The following is a 20462-nucleotide window of genomic DNA, read 5'->3' as shown; positions in this document are numbered from 1 at the left end:
ATTTTCTCAAGTGAACATATTTGACCAACGCTGTGCGAATATACTCATACGAGGTTTATGTACATTATTGGAGGATAATTATGTTTACCTTGTTGCTAATCACATCCATAAGAATTGTTTTTTAGTTAAATTTTAAAAAGGACAAAATCAACTGATTACACAACTTCAATACTGAATTAAAAAAAAAAAAACTGTAATAAGAACTCTAATACTGTACTGTAGATGTTTAATAAATTCAACAGCACTTTAACTACTGAACTAAGCATCATCCTTAAACTGAGCATTCTTCGGAAAAACATCTTCAAATTAAAAAAATATGATTACAGATCTTCTTTCTTCTGTATGAAGGTAGACAATGTAAGTTCAGATGAAGATGAACTTTTTTGTTGATGTGCACAAAATAAACACTGCCCTATATGGACATTAAATGGAATTTATTAAAGTAAATACTGGTACTACTGTACTGTGTTACCAAAGCAGAAGTGTCAAATGATGCACTCTGTCGTCCAGTCAATATCTAACCGTCCAGGTCTGCTAAAAGACTACTCTATATCTTGGAATCGGTACATTAATGAGAGACCCATAACCTCAAACCCATCTAGCAGACAGTGCACTGACAATCACAGAATTACTGACTCTCCATCTGTTCAACCTTAGATAACCATGGTTGTCCAGAGAAGGACTGGGAGAGTTCTTCCCTTGGGGCCTCTCAATGTTTGCTTTGTGTCTGTTCACATCCTTAGTACACAGATCAAACCATAAGAATAATAGTTCAATTAACTGAAGAATCTTCCTGTGACATGTGCTGCCGCTTCAGTGGAGGTTCATCATCAAGGCTTTCCTGAGGATTAAATAAACAACTGAAAATTATAATAAATAACTACAGTATTTGATTGGGGAGTGCCTCACAGCTAAGGTAAAGGGTCCATGTTAAATGTCCTCTTATTGGCTGTCATTAGATAGGAATGTCAACTTTCAAAATACTGTACAGAATATTTTCCTCATTTTTGCGGTTCACTCATAATTGCCAAATGTCAGTAAAGCTCCATGTCACCAGGGGGATCCAGAATTTTTCAAACAGGGAGTGGGGGGTGGGGGCACAGCAGTTTAGGAATAGATAAGTGAGTAGCACATAACACTGATATGCATTGAAATTTTACAAATTTAGTTGCAAAACGTTACCCCACTGGATCCTCATCTGCTTACATTACCATGTAGTGGCATATCTAGTTGCAACACCCCCGCCCCATTGAAAATGTTCAAAGCAAGAAAATCATTCTCATGTAGATAAAAATTACTTCATATCACCTTATTTGGGAGCTAGCACACACTCACTTAATCAGTGAGTGCCCCCTCAATAATGGAGCCTCCCACTTCACCTTCGCGCCCCTCATCTGTGCTCTCCATCAGCAGTGGCGCCTCTAGGATATAATTTATGGGGTGGGGGGCTAAGTATTTATGGGTGTAACTATAGTGTGCAGCGTTTTCTGAGGGCAGAAGCCCGAGCCAGAGGTGGGTATGGGAGGGGGAAGTTGTCCCCTCTTCCCAAAACAAGATTTAAAAAAAAATTGGGACTTCTAGATGGCCGGATATGGCTGGGATGGGAAAACTAGGCCTATTTTTTTTTTTTTTTTTTGTCCGACTGGCCCGACGAGCATTGGCCAATGGGGGGGACTTGACCAAACCGATAGGGGGGGCTTAATCCCCCGCCCCGGCTGGCGCCGCCACTGCCCATCAGCTCCCACCCCCCTATTTCAAGAAATTTCTAGATATGCCACTGTTACCATGATTGTTAAAAAACTTACCTCAGATGGTCTGATAGTTGATATTCTTTGTGCCGAATCTGAATGAATTTGTGGTGCTTCTAAAGGGACTTCTTTTGTATCATCTTTTAGGTGAGCTGTGTCATCTTTTATCTGACTTTCAGGTCCTAAAATAATATTAATGTGTTGTTAGAATAGAATAAAAAATATTATACAGTAAAGACATTATAGAACCTAACATGACAAACAACTTAACACTCTAGTAGGTCACTTATGTTTCATAGGTCGCTCTTGTTTCATATTGTAATAAAGCAAAACCAGCAACAAACTTTAATACCTTCTACTACAAAAAAAAAATTATCACAATAATCATAGTAGTAATACCAACACCAATGGCAACAATAACAATATTCTACAGTAATTTCATAGTAGTACTCTAATAACAAAAGACAATAATACAGCAATAATAATAATATTATTAATAATAATAATAAACTATTATATTTTAGAAAGGTAACAATAATATATTGTGATTATGAAACATTATAAAATTGACATAATACTACAATATTTGTCTTTGAAAATTGTAAAGCTTCCCATTAGCATACAGATTTTTAAAATCAAAACTATGATTTCTATTATATCATTTAGTATTAAATGTTATCTGCAGAGTTATACAGTATTTACATTTTTGCTAGCAACTTACGCAGAATTGGAGGTTGACTGTTAGAATCTGACATAGCTGATTGATTGGTAGTATCATCATCAAACGCACTTCTACTGTCATTATCTGTTTAAAAAAAACAATGTAGTATAGTAATAGCAATTCCAAATGAAATCATTGATGTTATTCTAGACAAAGCTGCATACAATACAAACAACACAAGGCAGATGGATCTGCCCAATTCTGATGTTACCCATGAGAGTGTAAGTGGGTGTGGTCAGGACCACTAAAAATCTTTATATATCTTTATATCTTTTATTTCAACAAACCAATTCGCAGCATATAAGCTGAATTACATGGTGTTACAAAATGTAAAATTTTCAATATATAAAAATTATTTCAAGACAGTTAATTACAAATGTTACTTTAACACAACTAGACAATATAGATACTGATTATATATACAGGTTAGTAAAATAATTATTTAAAATTAAGACATATTCAAATACAAAGTATATAAAATAGGCATCATGTTTATAAATATAAAATATGGACCAGCCTCAATAAAAATAAAACATTTGCCAATGTCATATAGGCAATATCAGTTTAACGCGTATTTTCTAGCAATCTAATTCTCAGCATCTCTCGTTAAGGCAGTGGATGAGAAAAAGAATTGCACTGTTCCCATATCTATTAGTTTTATATTTTTGGATTTGATATGTATTACAGTTTCGTAGGGTCATATTATGGTTACTTTTATTTTATGGTTACTGAGATTTTAAACATTTCAGTCCAAATTGAACACAAAGATGAAGTCGTCTATTGGCCATCGTTTGGAGTCCCAATTGCTGAAGTGTTTCCGTATATGATACATAATCCGCACCAATAATAATCCGGCATGCTCTCTTTTGGATGCGTTCAATTTGATATGATTGATCTTTTGTAATGCTACCATGCCACACCGGAGCTGCATACTCACTAATTGGGCGAACATAACCAGTATATACGAAAACTAAGTCTTCAATTGGGAGTCCAAAACATTTGAGGCGAGATAGCATATATAACCTCTGACTACATTTTGATATAATATTATTAACGTTCAATCTGAAATGGTTCAAGGGGTGAAGCCCTGGAAAACAACGACAATTTAGGGGTTTTAAAGGCCTATTTAATCAATTGTAGAGTCTACTAATATGTAAAAAAATAAATTTTGCTTTCTGACTCAATAAATTGTTTTTGTCCCAATGTGGGAGGAGTGGAGCTTCCCCGACGGGGTGGCCATGTCTCGGTCCCTTGCACTAGCACCCCCCTTAGTAGTGAATTACCTTCACTCTGAAGCCCAGTAATGCTGCTTGTATCATCATTGTCCGAGTAGTCGTGTGAGTCCATTGTCGACTCATCGATGCTTACATTTGATGGGGATCCTACATGAGAATAAACACACAAAGCATAAAAGTCGGAGACGAGAAAAAATGATAAATTTTGGTATTCATAATAATGGATATTGGAATTTATAATGCACTTTATCACCATAAGCTGTAAGGTGTTGTTGAAGGTCAGGAAGGGAATATCAGCCGAGATTATAAAATCTGTCAGAAGGTTGTTGATCTTGAATAAGTAGTTAGTTTGGACACAACTAAAGAGTAGATGAAGCACAGCATATGAAAAAGCTCTGTCACATGCCTTTCTATGGTTTAGGAAACAATATGCAAGATGTTCTTCCAAAGATCAAATTAAACACCACTGAGTGATCTGATAGTCTGATTGGAGAGAGTGGGGGGGGGGGGAGAGAGGTTAAATGACTGGAAATATTTAATGAAATATAACCATTAAAAACTGAAATATGATACAGGTAAGATTCAGTAGAAGGTACGAAGGATGACAGAAGTTCTGAATCTCAAAAAAAACGAATTTTCCATTTTGGCAGACAGGGAGGCAATCTATCGTCACCCAGGAATTCGTACTTGATAGATACCTACTGTGATAATCATTCATTCTCTCTTCATCAATAAGAGCTGTGACATCCCTGTGACGTAATGGTTCCTGCCTATGTGAATCAGAAGCATTGGAGGACTCTGCAAAAATAAATTTCTTCGTATTTAAATAACTTTGACTAAGACAAAGATTATTTCTACCTTAGCCAAATTGTACCTATGTTTGCACTTTATTAAAATATACAGTAGCAATAAGATACTGCACATGGTCACTCAGTCAGTCTTAATCACTGAGACATTCTGGGAGAAATTCAGTGCAGTATTAGCACACACTTAAAGGAGTTGCATTGTTTGTATTGGACTTCCTCTGCTCTGGGAAAACAGCCTGGTTATTTATCCTGAGCAACCCATGCTTAATTAAACTTATACTTATAGCATGACTTGGGTTATTTAGTAGTGAAAAAGAAATAAGAAGAGAAACTACAGTAACTTGGCCTTGTTATGTTCAGTTTATCAGGTTTGCCAAATTGACAAAACAGGTTGGATAATTCTGCTCAGATAATGTTGAAAAATGTGTCACAGGTATTAATCAATGAAGGTGTTCCATATATGGCAGTTTTACATTTTTTTTTTCAATGTGAATAACATAATAGTAATTTTGAAATTTACAATGCCTGAAGAAAATACTAAACCTGGAGCTCTGAATGTGAGTAAGATTCTTTTTTTTACAATTTCAATACTGCACAAAATATTTCCTTTTGCAGTTTTAACGCATACTTATATTTTTGTGCAATTATATCTAAATTGCACAAATCCAACAAACTGCACATAACACCTTAATTACCATCTGTTTTATTGCTGTATTCAGATGTCTGCTTGGGTTGATTAATGCTAGCTCCTGAGCTGCCCGGTAATTCATTTGAGTTGGATGTTGAGGTGTCTCCGATGTCGTCTCCTCGCTCTATCTGGCTGGTAGATGCCTGGTTCCCATCTGCAACTTTTTCTCCTCCATCTTTGTTTTCTGAGCTGCCACTAGTTCCTTCAGTCTGTTTCACTTCATCTTCATCTTTACTTTTGGTCTCCTGCACTGGAATCCACTTGTAAACTTTCAATGTTGTATCTCTGATGGTAACCCATTTCTTTTCCCTATAAGAATTTACTTTGTATTATTTATTAGATGTGGCTAGGGGTCATTACATACATGATGTTTTTCTAAAGGAATCTTAAAGCAGAGAAATGATAAACAAGGTTGAAAAGGCAACAAATGAACATGAACTACCTATGGTATGCATAGGGATCAAGAGTCAGTAAGGTCTTTTTTAAACATAACCCAGTTTTTAATTTAATGTAATATTATTACGGGAGTCCATTAATTTCGACCTAATTTGTACAAATAAATACAAATTTAGATTTCCAAATTCATTCAGACATAAATACTATATTATACAAAACAAAAATCTCTTTTTATACCCAATGACTAGAACTTTTCATCTTGAATATGAATTGTTTTTACAAAAAAGAAAACATTGATCATGTTATAAAATTCAGGATCCTTTGTAATCATCCCAATCTTGTGCCTGTGCAATTTTGGCCCAACACCAGGGTCACTTCAGTTTTTCTAGCTGAATGACAATTGTTGAAGGCACTAGCTAGGCCTTGGACAAGAAACTAGGCCTAGGCCTAGGCTAGGCTAGCCTAATAATTGTGAAATTTTTCGTAAAGTGCTTAATAAAATATAAAAATACATGTAACTTAACGTAACTTTACACTTAATCCATAAACGTAGGTGTGTGCCTTTTCTCTAGCTTTATAAGCAGCTTTAAACTACGGTAGGCCCTAGAATAGTCGTAGCCCTCAATTTTGCTAAAGAATGGAGCAACCTTGCACCTCGCACCACAGCTTGGTTTCGTTCGAGACCGGTCCCTACTTTACTACACCGGCCAGCCTAGACGGCCTACAATATGCTAAACAAGGGCAAAACTAACCATTTTCGAACCCTATCAATCGCTTGCATAACACGTTTAATTTCATCTTTAGCCCGACTCCGAGTTTCAGCTCGAACAGAACGAGAGGAAGTTAACATTTTGAGAATAAAATAGGAAAATGATGTTCTTGTATTTACCGGTGTCGGACACACACAACAAAGCAATCCTCTGTAAGACCTTTGACCTGTCCATAAATGGGATCGCACACAAGCTATACACATGTTTTGAGGTTTGTTTTGTTTAGCCTAATCTCCACTACAAATTATTATATTTATTTCCATTGCACCCAGTATGATATTAGAAGTAATATAGATAATTTATATAGACAAAGCTTCGAGAATAGTCATGCAGTTGAGCTAGCAGCATCCTACTTAAATTAGGCCCTGGCGGCTAGCTAGCTAGGAGGTTGCCTGTCAGTGTTGTGTGAATGAGTGTCTGTACTCTGCCACGTCCAAGCGGAACGCTAGTGAATCTGTATGGGAATGGCCTACCACTGTGTGGCTGGTTTTTGTGTAAACCAAATTTCTTCAAGTAAGTCAAAATGGCAAGATCAAAGCGGCAATAGGCGTAAATTGTCATACATAGAAGTAAAAAACGCGAAAGAACAACGACAGCGACGACAACAACAACAATAACACTATAACAGTAAGAATAATAATACTGTAACAGTAAAAATAGAGTAATAGTATAATAATGATAATAATAATAATACCTAATACTAATAATAATATAATAATAATAACAACAACAGCAATATGACAACAATAACAATTTAACATACAAATTCAATAACATGATTCTGGAAACAATATAAAAGCAGTAAACATTTAAATAAGTAAAACTTTAAGATACAGACAAAATAAGGCTAAGCAATTTATGTTATAAAAGTAAAAATGAAAAAAAATAAACCAATTATTAACATATGAAAGTGTACAAGGATTAAATACAGTAAAATGAGTCTAAATTGTCAGAGAAATAAAAAACGGGAAAGAAGAAGAAGAAGAATAATAATAATAATAATATTTAATAATAATAAAATAATAACAATAATAATAACAATAATAAATAAATAAATAGCACTTTAAAATATAGACAAAATGAAGCATCTAAATAATTCTTCATAAATTCTGCGAGAAAACATTAAAAAATTAAAATGATTTTAAAACGATTCAGAAAGTCATAAACTGCGGCCCACTCCCGGTTGCGCTTGGTAGTCATAGCATTGATTTCGCTCCTTTGCCATTTTGCAGTTTTGGTACAGTACTTGTCATTGCCGTTTTGGTCTTTTGCCATTTTGGTACTTATCACTGCTGTTTTGGTTCATTGCCGTTTTGGTTATTGCAATTTTGGTCATTGCTGTTTTGGTTTATTGCCGTTTTGACCTGCTACCGTCTTACCTCTGGTTCTGCACAATCCAGAGTCCCAACTCTAGCAAGTTTTAACAAAGTACTCTCTGTATTATTTTTTTTAGTGTTGTGTGGATGCCATCGCAATGGCACTTCAGGATAGGGACAAAAAGCCTTGCCCAGGATGCTCATCATGCCTTATAGAGCCATACATCCGCTGCATTGTTTGTGGACCACCAAAAGTCTGTATTTGTTTGCAGGTCAGTTTTTTATTCATTGCCGTGGATATTGTTCTGACCACTTTATGCAAATCTGAGATGTTGATTGGTGGTGCAGCTGGCTTTACCCCAACCTTCAGCTCGCTATCTTAATGCACCATAGCTTGTCAGAAGTATATCCATGGCGCATTCTTCATTTATATTTATTACATCAGTTTAATTTCATAAAGCCTGTCTTCAGGGGAAAAAAGTTTTATATGTTGGAAAAATTATATTCTAAAATATTGATTGGTGTTTGCACTTTTAACTGACCTTTTAAGTCTCATAAAATATTCATTTGTACAACATGTATAAAAAACATCCTCCAGTGCATTTTAAAAAGTAAAATTTAAAAAAATGGATCTTTATCTTTTCATTGAAATTAAAATTCTACATAATAATGTATGCTTTTTTTTTTGTGTGTGCTGGGTTTTTATTGAAAACAATTTTGCACTGATCAGGTTATCCATAGTGAAATACAAATTAATAATAATAAAAAAATTAAAGTATTATAGTTGATTGTCCATGATAACATCATGTGAATATTCATCTTTAGAAGTGTTCTTTCAAATGTTTGCCTGTACAGTATGTAAAGTATACAAGTATATGCTGCCTCCTCAGCCTAATTCAAATATAAAGTTGCTAAGTAAAATATAATTGATTCCTTAATTTGTATTTCATTATATTTATGAAGCTCTCCACCCCTGCATTATGGGTCTTTCGCAGTTATGTAACAGAGAAACTTATTTGGACTCTACTACCCTGTGGGCAGGGAGGCTGTCTGGGGGTCTGTTTGTGGTACAGTGCAAAGCCCTGACAGCTTCAGTGTTTTTGACGTTTTAGTTGTGTATTTTGGTGTTATTTTTGAGATGTTACTTAATTGTCCTGTTTGGCCAATTTGGGGAAAAATGCGGATTACAGTAATATCATAAAACCTGTCTTCTTTTTAAGATCTAGGTTCCCCTGGCTTTAACCAGTAAGAACCCATATATATTTTGCCACTAGCTTGTGTTTATTCTGAAAAAATAATTACACCTGTTATTGTTCATTAGGGACCATTATGATTAGATGGCAAGCTCATTAACCAGCCCTCTTAGCTGTACATGTTTGCTGATTTTTCTACATACAATAAATATTTATTGTTTTTACTTTGCAGTGTTTTTCTCATGCTTGGGAAGATGGTAAACACCAGAGTGACCATGATTATGAAATTATCGTAAGTATACTAATATTTTAATATGTAATATTATTTCTGTTTTGGCATCAAATTGTTTAAGTTGAGTTTCGGCTGCTCCCTTTTTGTCGTTGCATTAAAGTTGCTATGCCTATCACAGACCTTAAAAGTAATGGTGAGAAATACACAGATTACTCACAATAGTAATTCTTGGGGGAAAAAAATATCTTGTATCATTTGCTAGAATTAATATTGATAATACAATACAAACCTTCCTAAACATATTTATTTCTCAAAAAATAAAATATCATACCAAATATTTAAATAAAAATATCTATAAAACATAACAAGAAAATACTGCAAAAAACATCTGAATCACATAACATTAACTAAAATAATCATAAAACACCAACATGTATCCACAAAATAATTATTTTTTATTCCATATTATCATGACCGTATGATATTTAATGATCAAGTATGTTATTTTGATTACAGGCAAACCAGTTTTCAGTTTTGGATTCCAGCTGGACTGCTAAGGAAGAACTTAAGTTCCTAGATGCTATTGGAGATTGTGGCCTGGGAAACTGGTACAATCTTTTTTGCTTTTGATTATCATCACAGAGAAAATCTACAAAGCAGTATACTCGCATACATACATACCTACCTTACCCCTACACACTCAGTTGAAAGCTAATATCCAAATACAAAGCAGTTTAGGCACAACCTTGATGTTGGGGTTTCAATCCTTCGCTGTGTATTTTGCTTGTGTCTTTGAGCAAGGCACTTTATCTACATTGCTTCAGTCTATCAATGGGTACCAGCAAAATGCTGGGAGTAGTCAGGGGTGGGCTGGCATCCCACCCTTGGAGAGCATTAAATTCTCATCCACTTCATGCTACCTGAAACTGGAGATAAGCTCCAGCACTATGAGCATTGTGACTCTGCACAGGATTTACTTACAAAGCAAACAATTTAAATATTAAGTTTTCTTTTCTAGTTTTCAGCTCATCAAATAATGTCTAAAATTAAATAAATTGAATTTATGTAAGATATTGATTTCTTTATTGAGTGATTTCCTATTTTCATCTTGAATCCTAGTACTCGTAATGTTTAGATGAGTATTGTTAATATTTATTTATTTTGGGTTTAGGCAAGATGTAGCTGTGCAGGTGCAAACAAAAACAAAATTGGAATGTGAACGACACTACAATCGTGTCTTCATCAACAACTCTAGAGGGCTCTTTCCAAGTAAGTTACTAGAACACCTTATTCAACTTAATAATTAGAATGTTCATTTGTACAAAATTAAAATGTGTTAAATTTGAAAAAAATAAAATGTCTTAAAATTGAAAGAAATTAAATATTGAATACCAAGACACGAATCAAACTCACAACCTTTGGTTACTTAGAACACTTTGTTAATCGATCGTACCATCCATGCGATGTGTTCACCCTGGGGTCCAATGAGGCCCAACTCAAAAAAAAAGGGCCATCAACGTTCGTTGGAAATCTCCTCTGGTTTATGTGTACAAAATTTCAAAGAAACATTACAATCTTAGGAATTATTGATAATACAATGTGAACTCAAGATTTTTGGTTAAAATATGTATTTGAAAGATAGCTGCTTAATAATGGTAGCTTTATTTTCATAGGTCTGCCTCAGTTGACATTGGTACGCAGGGATCCAATCATTTGCCGAAGTAAGTGGTCTCTCTTTAAATTACTGTATGCGTAAAATAATATGAATCGGTGCTGTAGTTTGTTTCATTTCATTTATTATTTCCAGGCAATATAAAATACAAAAAACAAAGACACAGCCTGAGGATAACCTAAAGCAAACTTAATTACTATCGAGAATTTCTCCAAACAGAAACAAGACAACAAACACACATAAAAATAGCAAGCTTAAATAAAAGTACCGCACAGAATAACAATTCTGTATTTTATGGTTTATTTTGTCCTTTGTCTTCAGATATGCAGCATAACAATAAAATATAATTTAAGCAATAGAAAAGCTTGTCATACTAGACAGAATTACTGTAAAATGTAATTAAATCATACTGTACAAGATTTCATGAATGGTTAAATATTGATCAATAAAACCTATTAATTTTAATTTCTCTGAATATATAATTTACCTTAATTCAGTTTAATTTATTTTTGTATAGTTTTTATTACATTGTATTGTTTACCATAGATTGATTTCTTAGCTGTGTGATGGATGTAAACAATTGATCAGCCCTGATTGGACAGACCACCCTCACAAAATAGTGTTGAAATAAATAAATAAACACAAAGTAGAAGATAACATACATTTTTTTTGTATTCTAGTGAGTGAAGATCCTCCAAGACCAAGCAAAGAAACACAACGAGCTGACATGGCTGGTTACACACCTGCTAGGGGAGATTTCAATGCTGTGAGTGCTCTTATAGTTTCCGATCAGTCAATTTATCAATCAATCGATCCATTCATCAGTCATTAATCAATCACCATATCAATAAATTAATGATTCACATTATCACAGCAAACATTAGACCACACCCTAGATCTGAAAACCAACTGGCCCTGATTTCCAATAAGCCATTTCATAGTTTGGACTGTGCATGCCTGTGTTGAAGGTCAATCTCTATTAACAAACATTTAACACACACAACATATAAGCCTCCAAGTTCACACAGCCTCTGGAATCGTCTGAATTTTTAGGAAGCTTTTACAAAACAGTTCTTCATCTTTATGATGAATATTAGCCGTATGAGTATGTATTTGACTCATTTTTCAGACAATTCAAAAGGCTGTGCCAACACCGAGGCATAATTTGAGGCAGCTGGGTCGTATTAATTTATTTGCTATTACCTATCCATGACTTTTGTCAATAAAAATTGAACTTGGTATGGCCAAGTTAGTAAATTATTGAAAATATGTAATAATATTTTGCAACATCATAAAAATCCTTGTCACTTGGCAGGACTTGAACCCAGGATTTCTGGATTGGACGGCATGTATTTAAACCATCAAGTTACTGTAGATATTAATACAATTACAATAATTATCAAAGGCAAATTTAATAAGTATAATTTACCTTCTTCCATTAAGTTACCACCTCCATCTTGTTGAAGATTATCCAACTGTCTGGTGGTGACTGGGCAGTACAGTGGAAAACAATGCCCTACTCTATATTGCACACAGGACAAACGACTTTAACATCTTATCCGAAAGGCGGTGCATTATTAAAACTTGCATTTCATTCCTCTGGCTGAAACTCAAGAAGAACTGCGATGGCAATTGAACCGGAGACCAGGATATCTCCATGGTTCAGTGTGCACCCTGTAGCTACCACCAGTTTAGCTGACTGAGCTAAAGCTCCAAAACTGTCAGTAGATTGCAGTAAGATGTCATGTAGATTTACTGTTTTTACAGGAATTTGACAATTATGCAGAGCATGATGTATTAGATATCTACTTTCAAGGTGAAGAAGAACCATTACTGGAGCAGTTGAAAGTAGCTGCTGTAGATATATATAGTGAAAGGTTACAGGAGAGACAGAGACGCAAACGGTAGGACTACCATATACAGTATAATCTCGAGTTCATTTAGTTCAAATCCTAGGGCTCCTAAGTTGGCAGAAGGCACTTCAAGGCGATGTGGTTTAGTGAGCTTTCTTTAAATGCATCTTATTGCATTTTGCTGTGCTTCGTAGTTTTAGGGAGAAAATTAGTATTGAAGATAGTAGCAAACATTCTGAATTTATGAGAGATGGGATAGTTTCCGGGGGACTTTTGCTTGCTTTTGGAAATGTGGGAAACTCTGCTGATTCCTTGAAGACCTTTGAACTCTGAAAGACGGCATACCAAGATATATTTTCTTGTGTCCTTGGGCAAGGTACCCTATTCATGTTACCTTTCTCCATCCAGGAGTAATGTATGTGGGTATAGGATGTTTAATGCACTCATCTACTTCCATGTAGTAAATTATGAAATACTTTCGGAGGGAGCTTATTATGTGATCCAAAGGCATCGTTCTGACAAGTGAAATAATTTGTGCTCTGCGATTTAATTTTATAAAGCGCAAAGATGCCAAAATACTACCAGAATTAGTTGGTCTTACATTGATGGGAGTGTATACTATTATATAAATAAACTAAGCTAAACTACAGTATACTAGAGAATTAGGTTTTCTTCAATTTTATACATCTTGCAGTTTATTGAGGATGATTTTTTTTCACAAAAGAAATTAATTTCTGGATGTAAAACTAATTTGTCAATATCTTATTCTACTATATATATTATAAATTAAGATTTTATTCTTCCTTTTAATATTCATGGTATCTAGTTTTATATATTTCTTTCAGGATGGTAAGAAACTATGGTCTGATTAACATTGCTAAGATACAAAGTAAGTAAAGCTTCTCACAATCACTACCTGCAGTGTTATAAAATTTTTCCCTAGGACACTGAGAATATGACCCATCATTTTAAAGCTTATAATGTGAAGAATAAGAATATATATATATTTTTAAATAATTTTTATTTTTTGGTCACTAATGATGGTTTTGGGATGGCAAGCCTCATATCAATCCACATTTTCAGAAAATTCTTTGTAAGAGTTGCTTCTTTTTATATACTCTAATTATTATTATTATTTATTGTATATTACTTAGGGGCTTATTGGTCATAATGACTTTTTCCCCCAGTGAGCTAAGTACATTTTTGTAGGTGTTTGGTCCTGGGTGTAATGTGAAGCACATAAGGGCCTTAATGGCATGATGCACAACATAACAATTTATTTCTTTTTTATAATGAGACAACTTCTTGAGCAGCATGGGACAAAGTAATGGCTTTACTGTAATAGCTGTCCCTGACCATAAAACTTGATTTCATTGTATTTTTAATTGTGAACAGGAATTTATCTCGCTTTTTAAGAAGGTTTATTCAATAATTTGATTATGAAGATTTCATTTTATTTATTGATCACTTAATATGCATGATATAAATGTCAAAAAGATGGAAGGATGTGACTAGTATTGTTAGAGGCTAGGTACATCCAAAACAGATGGATCTTTTTTGGCCTAGCTATAGAAAGGTCAATCTATATATTCTATATATTACATCATCATTTTATCAATGACATTCAGAATTGTACGTGACAAGTTATTGACTGTCATATAAACCGTTAAATGAAATTAGAAATGTAGATATGATATTCCTTAATGTTTTAAATGTGAATGATTATGCAGTTTTATTTTTTATTTTATTAACTGTCATGACACATATGAGAAGCTTTAATTTATTTTTAACCTGCCTAGTAAATATTTAGTATTCTATAAGAAATTTAATGTTTCGGTGCCTTTAATTGTTGTTAACCATGTATGATTGGAAAAAAATTAATTTTAAAAGAAAAATTCATTTGATGAATTTGATTACAAAGAGGAAATCCAAAGACAATGATAAATATTATTTTCAATAATTAGTTTAATGTTTCTGTGTCATACAGTAGAACCCTTCCTTCGGGACAACCCTATTAAGGGGAACACTTTTCCGTGAAACGAGGGGAAATATATCTTTTAACACTACAGCAAACCCCTATTAAGGGGACAACCCTTTCCGAGTGTGCCAAATTGTAAAATAATCCCTATTAAGCAGTTGTAAAATAAGAAAGAATTAGTCCCGAAGGTGTCCCTTTTATAGGGGTTCTGCTTTAATTGTTTTTACTAAATAATATAATTAATACATTGATTAAATAAATATCAATATTAATAGAAGAAATGGCAAAATGTCCACTATTGATATTACAGAAATGGATAATTTGTAATTTAAAGCTGAAATTATTTATTCTGTTATTACATAATACCTCATAATGTTTTATTAATTTTATTTAGGAACCATAGTGAAAATAAGTTGCTTTTAGTACTTAACCATTTTTCATATTATTTGTTGGTTTTTGTAGTTCAGATTTGCAAAAAAGAAAATAAATAATTGATTGCTAACATAATGATTTATACAATTAATTATGTTTAATTGTAATGTGAAGAAAAAGTGAAAACGGAACATAAAAATGCAAAGAAATGTATCTAGTTACTTTGACAGAAAAGAAAGATTATAGGTCAACATTTAGAGATAAGCAGACTGGTTTAGCAGAATAGGAAGCGATGTACTAAATTGAATTAAATATTCAATTACTCAATTTCATTTTAGTGACCGAACTTGGCTATGACAAAGTTACTAAGGAGCTGAATAAGAGTCTGAATCCATTCATGAAGCTACAGACGCCGCTTGCCCATGATAAGTTACTGGAGGGTCTTATATGTGAGTTTGATATTTACCTATGGCTATCCTAAAAACAGAAAACACCTATCAAATATTTACGTTATAATTTTGTAGGTAGTGTGTCATAATATACAGCTAAATCTAGTGAGGATGATGATGATAATGATGGTGATAATGATGGTTATAATGACATTGAGGTTATGTGAGAATTTGTTTATATCTGGTTTCGCGAAGATAGTTTTTTAAAGATCGTCACAAGAGGGCAGAACAAAATAATAAAATTTTGTTTTCATATTTAGCAAATAGTTTTACTGAAAACATTCAGATGTAGGAGAAAATAAAAATAACATTTTATTGGTGAATGTAAGCAGTGTAGTAATGGGATGGTTAAACACTTTAAATTTATATAATTTGGCAGAAATATACATATTTTGCTTTTGGAGATTTCAAGGTAGCGGCTGGCATAATAAAAATAAATAAAATATTTTATTTTTTCTAAAATTTTTCATTTTTGTGTGGTGGTGCTAATTGGCCAAAAATAAAATATTATTTTTATTTGAAATCATCATTACCTGTGGGTGGTGCGGTCGTTAATTGGTATAAAAAAGGTCTTGCATTAATGGTGTTGTTGGTGATAATGTTGAAGATAATGATGTTGACAATGATGATGATAGTGGTGATGATTATGATGATGACAACAATGGTAATGATGTTGATGATGATTAAATTAATAGTTGGAATGAGAAATTAATATGGTAACTTTTACATACTGTTGTTGCTTTTGTTGGTGCTTTTGTTGTTGCTGTTGGTATTGTTGTTGCTGCTGCTGTTGTGGCTGTTGGTGTTGTTGCTTTTGTTGTTGTTGATGTTGTCTTTGTTATTGCTGTTGGTATTGTTGTTGCTGTTGTTGTTGCTATTGGTGTTGCTGCTTTTGTTGCTGTTGGTGTTGTTGGCATTGTTGTTGCTATTGGTGTTGCTGCTTTAGTTGTTGCTGTTGGTATTGTTTTGCTGTTGCTGTTGTAGCTGTTGTGTTGCTGCTTTTGTTGTTGTTGCTTTTGTTATTGATGTTGGTATTGTTGTTGTTGCTGTAGTTGTTGCTATTGTTATTGCTGCCTTTTTTGTTGTTGCTGTTGTTGGTATTTTTGTTGTTGTTGCTATTGGTGTTGCTACTTTTGCTGTTGTTGGTATTTTTGTTGTTGTTGCTATTGGTGTTGCTACTTTTGCTGTTGTTGGTATTTTTGTTGTTGCTGCTTTTGTTGTTTTTGTTGCTGTTGCTTTTGTTGTTGCTGCTTTTGTTGTTTTTGTTTTTGCTGTTGGTATTGTTGTTGCTGCTGTTGTTGCTATTGTTGTTGCTGTTGGTATTGTTGTTGTTGCTGCTGTTGTTGTTGCTATTGATGTTGCTATTGTTGTTGGAGTAGCTGTAGCTGCTGTTGCTGCTGTTATTGTTGTTGACTGCTGTTGCTGCTTGGTGGTATTAGTGGTAATGTTATATGTAATTATCAATTGTTTTATTGTAGATGAAAATGATCTAAAAAAAGAAGTGAAAAGATTACAGGAATTTAGAAGGAATGGAATAAAATCTTTCAAAGGTAAATATCATTAGCCAACAAATTTTATCCAACAACATTAGCTTATAATATTTGATTGTAAATGGTAGAGCTATATTTTATGTCTGTGCCCATGATCAAACCATGCTTTATGCTTTATACTAGAATTCTATTTACTGGAAATCCCTTACAGTATCAAACCACATAATATATTTAGTATTTCACACAGATTCAAACAATATTCTAGAATTCCTATCAAAAGCAAACTAAGCTTTGCTATATGGTATATAAATCCCAGAATCGAATATGCTAGATTTCGTAACAGAATCATGCTACTTTGCTGTGGGATAAATCTCCTGACCTATAATTATTTCTATTCTATGTGATTAAGCATTCAGGAACTAGAAATGAAATGGAAATCCTGGGGAATTTAGATATTGATGACTTAGATGTTGGGATGAAAAACTTAAGAACTCACTTAAGCTTGGGACACTATGTGATCCAAAATAATTTTATATCAGTTTCACTTAAACAGCAGTATATAACTAATAAAATGTGTTGTAACACATTGCAACAGATACAGAATACAGAACTTTGTATTTATTGGTCTTGTTGAAGCAAAAGTACAAGAAATTATTTTGTTGTTGGCATGTCTTCTCTTTCGAATGATACTATATTTCTATCAAGATCTGTTGTATGCACACATATGCTTGTAATCTAAATAAAATTCTTGAAAATTATATTCCCCAAGCAAACCCTTGCTTAAGCCTCCTCTCCCACCTAGGTTGATTTCATCCAAGAGTCGCACAAGTTCTACGAGTTAAAAACTTTTGAAACTCATAATTTAATTTGCTTGGGAAAGGGCCTTTATATGAGCTTATTACATGTTAGCTACAGGAGAGGTATGACCTTACGGAGTTGGTCATGAGGTATATACGAATTATACCGTGTGAAGCACCAAGTTTTCTACAAGATTTACGAGATTAATACGAGTGTAACAAGTTTGTACCAAATTAGAGTAGGTACGAGCATTCCGACCAAATGTTCCTGGTGATTGTAACCAACTTGTTGCGCTTACTTAACTCCTACTCATTTCGGGGTGCTCGCATCAAACTTGTGGATTACAAACCGCCAACGAGTATCCCAAGTAGTGTACGAGTTAGGTTTGAGTACCCTAAGTACTCTACAAGTTGTTCGAGTTTACTACAAGTTGTCAACTCTTAGCACTAATTTTGAACATGTTCAAAATTAGCGCCTCGAGTTCAGAGCTGCTACGAGAAGGTACGAGGTAGCCCCGAGCTTCCAACTCTTCTAACTCATATGTTGAAAAACCCCTAGTGGGGTAGAGGGGCTTTAGGTAGATTTTCATGAGTCAATGAGGCCTTTTTTGTCCCCATAAAACAATGTTGGTGTAAATTCAATGACACGTGCTAATAATATGATATGAATGTTCCTATTTATGTATTTAAAAACAAGCCAAACCAGTCACTTGTCGCAAAAATCGATTTTTAGTTATTAATACAGTGTTAAAGATGAAAATGGAAACAATAAAATGGTAAAGGAATTATTTAAATTTGACATTTCCTTATGAAGTTAAAAGTTATAAAGTAAAGCATTTAAACATATTGTACAGCTGTTTAAAATACAATATTTGAGAAATCAGCCTTCAAAATTTATGATTTTGGGCATTTCTCAGGCAGAAACCATCACCAAATTGTTAAAAATTGTAGTTTTAACATTAAAAATGGGGAAAATAACAGCATTATCATGATGTATAAATATATAAAAGTTAGTTTAGTGCAAAAAAGTAGATTTCAAAAATTTTGACTTTTCAGTAAGTTTTGGCTATTATTTGTGACAAGTGACTGCTTTAGCTTGTGTTTTAAACTATAAACTACATATGCCACATATGTTTTAAACTATTTTTAGTTCCTATGCATGTAATGCAATAGGAACTATTGTAATCACTCTATAGTCACATTTCTTTTGTTTTTTATTGTGTGTAGTGTGTATGTGTGTGTGTAGACATTTATGCAAATGCGCATGCATCAAAGAAAAGTTTTCCGACATTTTGTTTTACATCGCGATGGGAAGTTCAGTCAGGACTCGCGCTAACCGACCGGAAAGTCGGCATGGATGAAACTATTTTGGTTTTACGGCAAAAAAATTCAACTGCTGTAGGCATAGGTATCTTGAAGAAGGCCTAAAATAAAACTAAAATGTTTTAATACTTGCTGAAATATATCGTTTTTTTATTTAGATCTCCATTTTTCACTACGTATGAGTAGTCATATGAAGGTACTATATCCCCGACAGTTGGCTGTGCAGCAATGTACCTTTTGAATGCAATCTGAAAACAGGTGAAAATATAAAGGCAGCCGACTGTCGGGTACATAACGACTATTTAGCTTTCCACAAAAACATGAGGCCTAAGCTAGGCCTAGTTCAGTATTACAGCGATGCGAGGGTAGTTAGATCGTTCAATCAATGATATCGTGTTATCGTGTTGTCGTCTAATACAATTAAATAATGTGTGTAATATTTAAGAATGCACCACGTTGGTCGCTTTCTCTGTTATGCGGTAGTAGTATACGTAGCAGAGTGACAACATCAAGCTAAGCCTAGCCCAGGGCCTAGATCGTGTACGTTCTTGATAATCGTAATGAAAACATCGGATGACAGACGTTGCAAAGTGTGCATGTTGCAAAGTGTGCATGATATAAGGTAAATTACATTAGTAGAATCACAATTTAGAGGTGGAGGGGACAGTGTATAGTCAGATACAGTTTATAGTCAGATGTGTTGTTAAGTATTATTGATCTGTTTGTGTTAATATGGCTACAGACCTGGCAGCGAGCTTTATTACATGTGGTGTTACCGTTATGAGTGCTGGGTGTACGAAGTTTAGAAGGTGCAAGAATGGATTTAAGGTTAGGTGGCTGTCTAGTAGCAAGGAGAGGGGGATCCGAGAACAGGGGCTGGATAGTGGTGTCATTTTGAAGGAGGGCATAATCATGTTTTAATATTTTAGATAGTTTGTGTATAAGAGACAGAGTTAAAAACTTTTGAAACTCATAATTTAATTTGCTTGGGAAAGGGCCTTTATATGAGCTTATTACATGTTAGCTACAGGAGAGGTATGACCTTACGGAGTTGGTCATGAGGTATATACGAATTATACCGTGTGAAGCACCAAGTTTTCTACAAGATTTACGAGATTAATACGAGTGTAACAAGTTTGTACCAAATTAGAGTAGGTACGAGCATTCCGACCAAATGTTCCTGGTGATTGTAACCAACTTGTTGCGCTTACTTAACTCCTACTCATTTCGGGGTGCTCGCATCAAACTTGTGGATTACAAACCGCCAACGAGTATCCCAAGTAGTGTACGAGTTAGGTTTGAGTACCCTAAGTACTCTACAAGTTGTTCGAGTTTACTACAAGTTGTCAACTCTTAGCACTAATTTTGAACATGTTCAAAATTAGCGCCTCGAGTTCAGAGCTGCTACGAGAAGGTACGAGGT

The 20462-nt window shown here is 34.0% G+C and overlaps 2 protein-coding genes across 2 annotated transcripts in view; one reads left to right on the top strand and one right to left on the bottom strand.

The window, feature by feature from the left end:
• Nucleotides 1-19: 19 nt before the first annotated feature.
• Nucleotides 20-6714, bottom strand: LOC117118363 (B-cell CLL/lymphoma 7 protein family member A-like). Its single transcript, XM_033262937.1, has 7 exons — nucleotides 6347-6714; nucleotides 5206-5507; nucleotides 4407-4502; nucleotides 3753-3851; nucleotides 2470-2553; nucleotides 1806-1930; nucleotides 20-841 (listed from the first exon to the last, which is right to left on the bottom strand). The coding sequence occupies exons 1-7, from the start codon at nucleotides 6565-6567 to the stop codon at nucleotides 773-775; spliced, it is 996 nt and encodes a 331-aa protein (XP_033118828.1). The 5' UTR covers nucleotides 6568-6714; the 3' UTR covers nucleotides 20-772.
• Nucleotides 6715-7816: 1102 nt separating this feature from the next.
• Nucleotides 7817-20462, top strand: part of LOC117118362 (transcriptional adapter 2-alpha-like) — an 18943-nt gene continuing 6297 nt past the window's right edge. Inside the window, exons 1-10 of the mRNA XM_033262936.1 lie at nucleotides 7817-7952; nucleotides 9106-9165; nucleotides 9622-9713; nucleotides 10277-10374; nucleotides 10779-10826; nucleotides 11458-11543; nucleotides 12545-12681; nucleotides 13476-13519; nucleotides 15319-15429; nucleotides 16908-16979. Coding sequence (XP_033118827.1) covers nucleotides 7839-7952; nucleotides 9106-9165; nucleotides 9622-9713; nucleotides 10277-10374; nucleotides 10779-10826; nucleotides 11458-11543; nucleotides 12545-12681; nucleotides 13476-13519; nucleotides 15319-15429; nucleotides 16908-16979 — 862 coding nt within the window. The 5' untranslated portion in view covers nucleotides 7817-7838. The remainder of the gene's footprint in view (nucleotides 7953-9105; nucleotides 9166-9621; nucleotides 9714-10276; nucleotides 10375-10778; nucleotides 10827-11457; nucleotides 11544-12544; nucleotides 12682-13475; nucleotides 13520-15318; nucleotides 15430-16907; nucleotides 16980-20462) is intronic.

The sequence above is a fragment of the Anneissia japonica genome, unplaced genomic scaffold (assembly GCF_011630105.1).
Source record: "Anneissia japonica isolate Jap-2015-1 unplaced genomic scaffold, ASM1163010v1 scaffold695_len1296351_cov181, whole genome shotgun sequence".
NCBI classification, from domain to species: domain Eukaryota; kingdom Metazoa; phylum Echinodermata; class Crinoidea; order Comatulida; family Comatulidae; genus Anneissia; species Anneissia japonica.
Note: the sequence above shows the minus strand (reverse complement) of the source record. Positions and strands in the feature narration are given on the sequence as shown.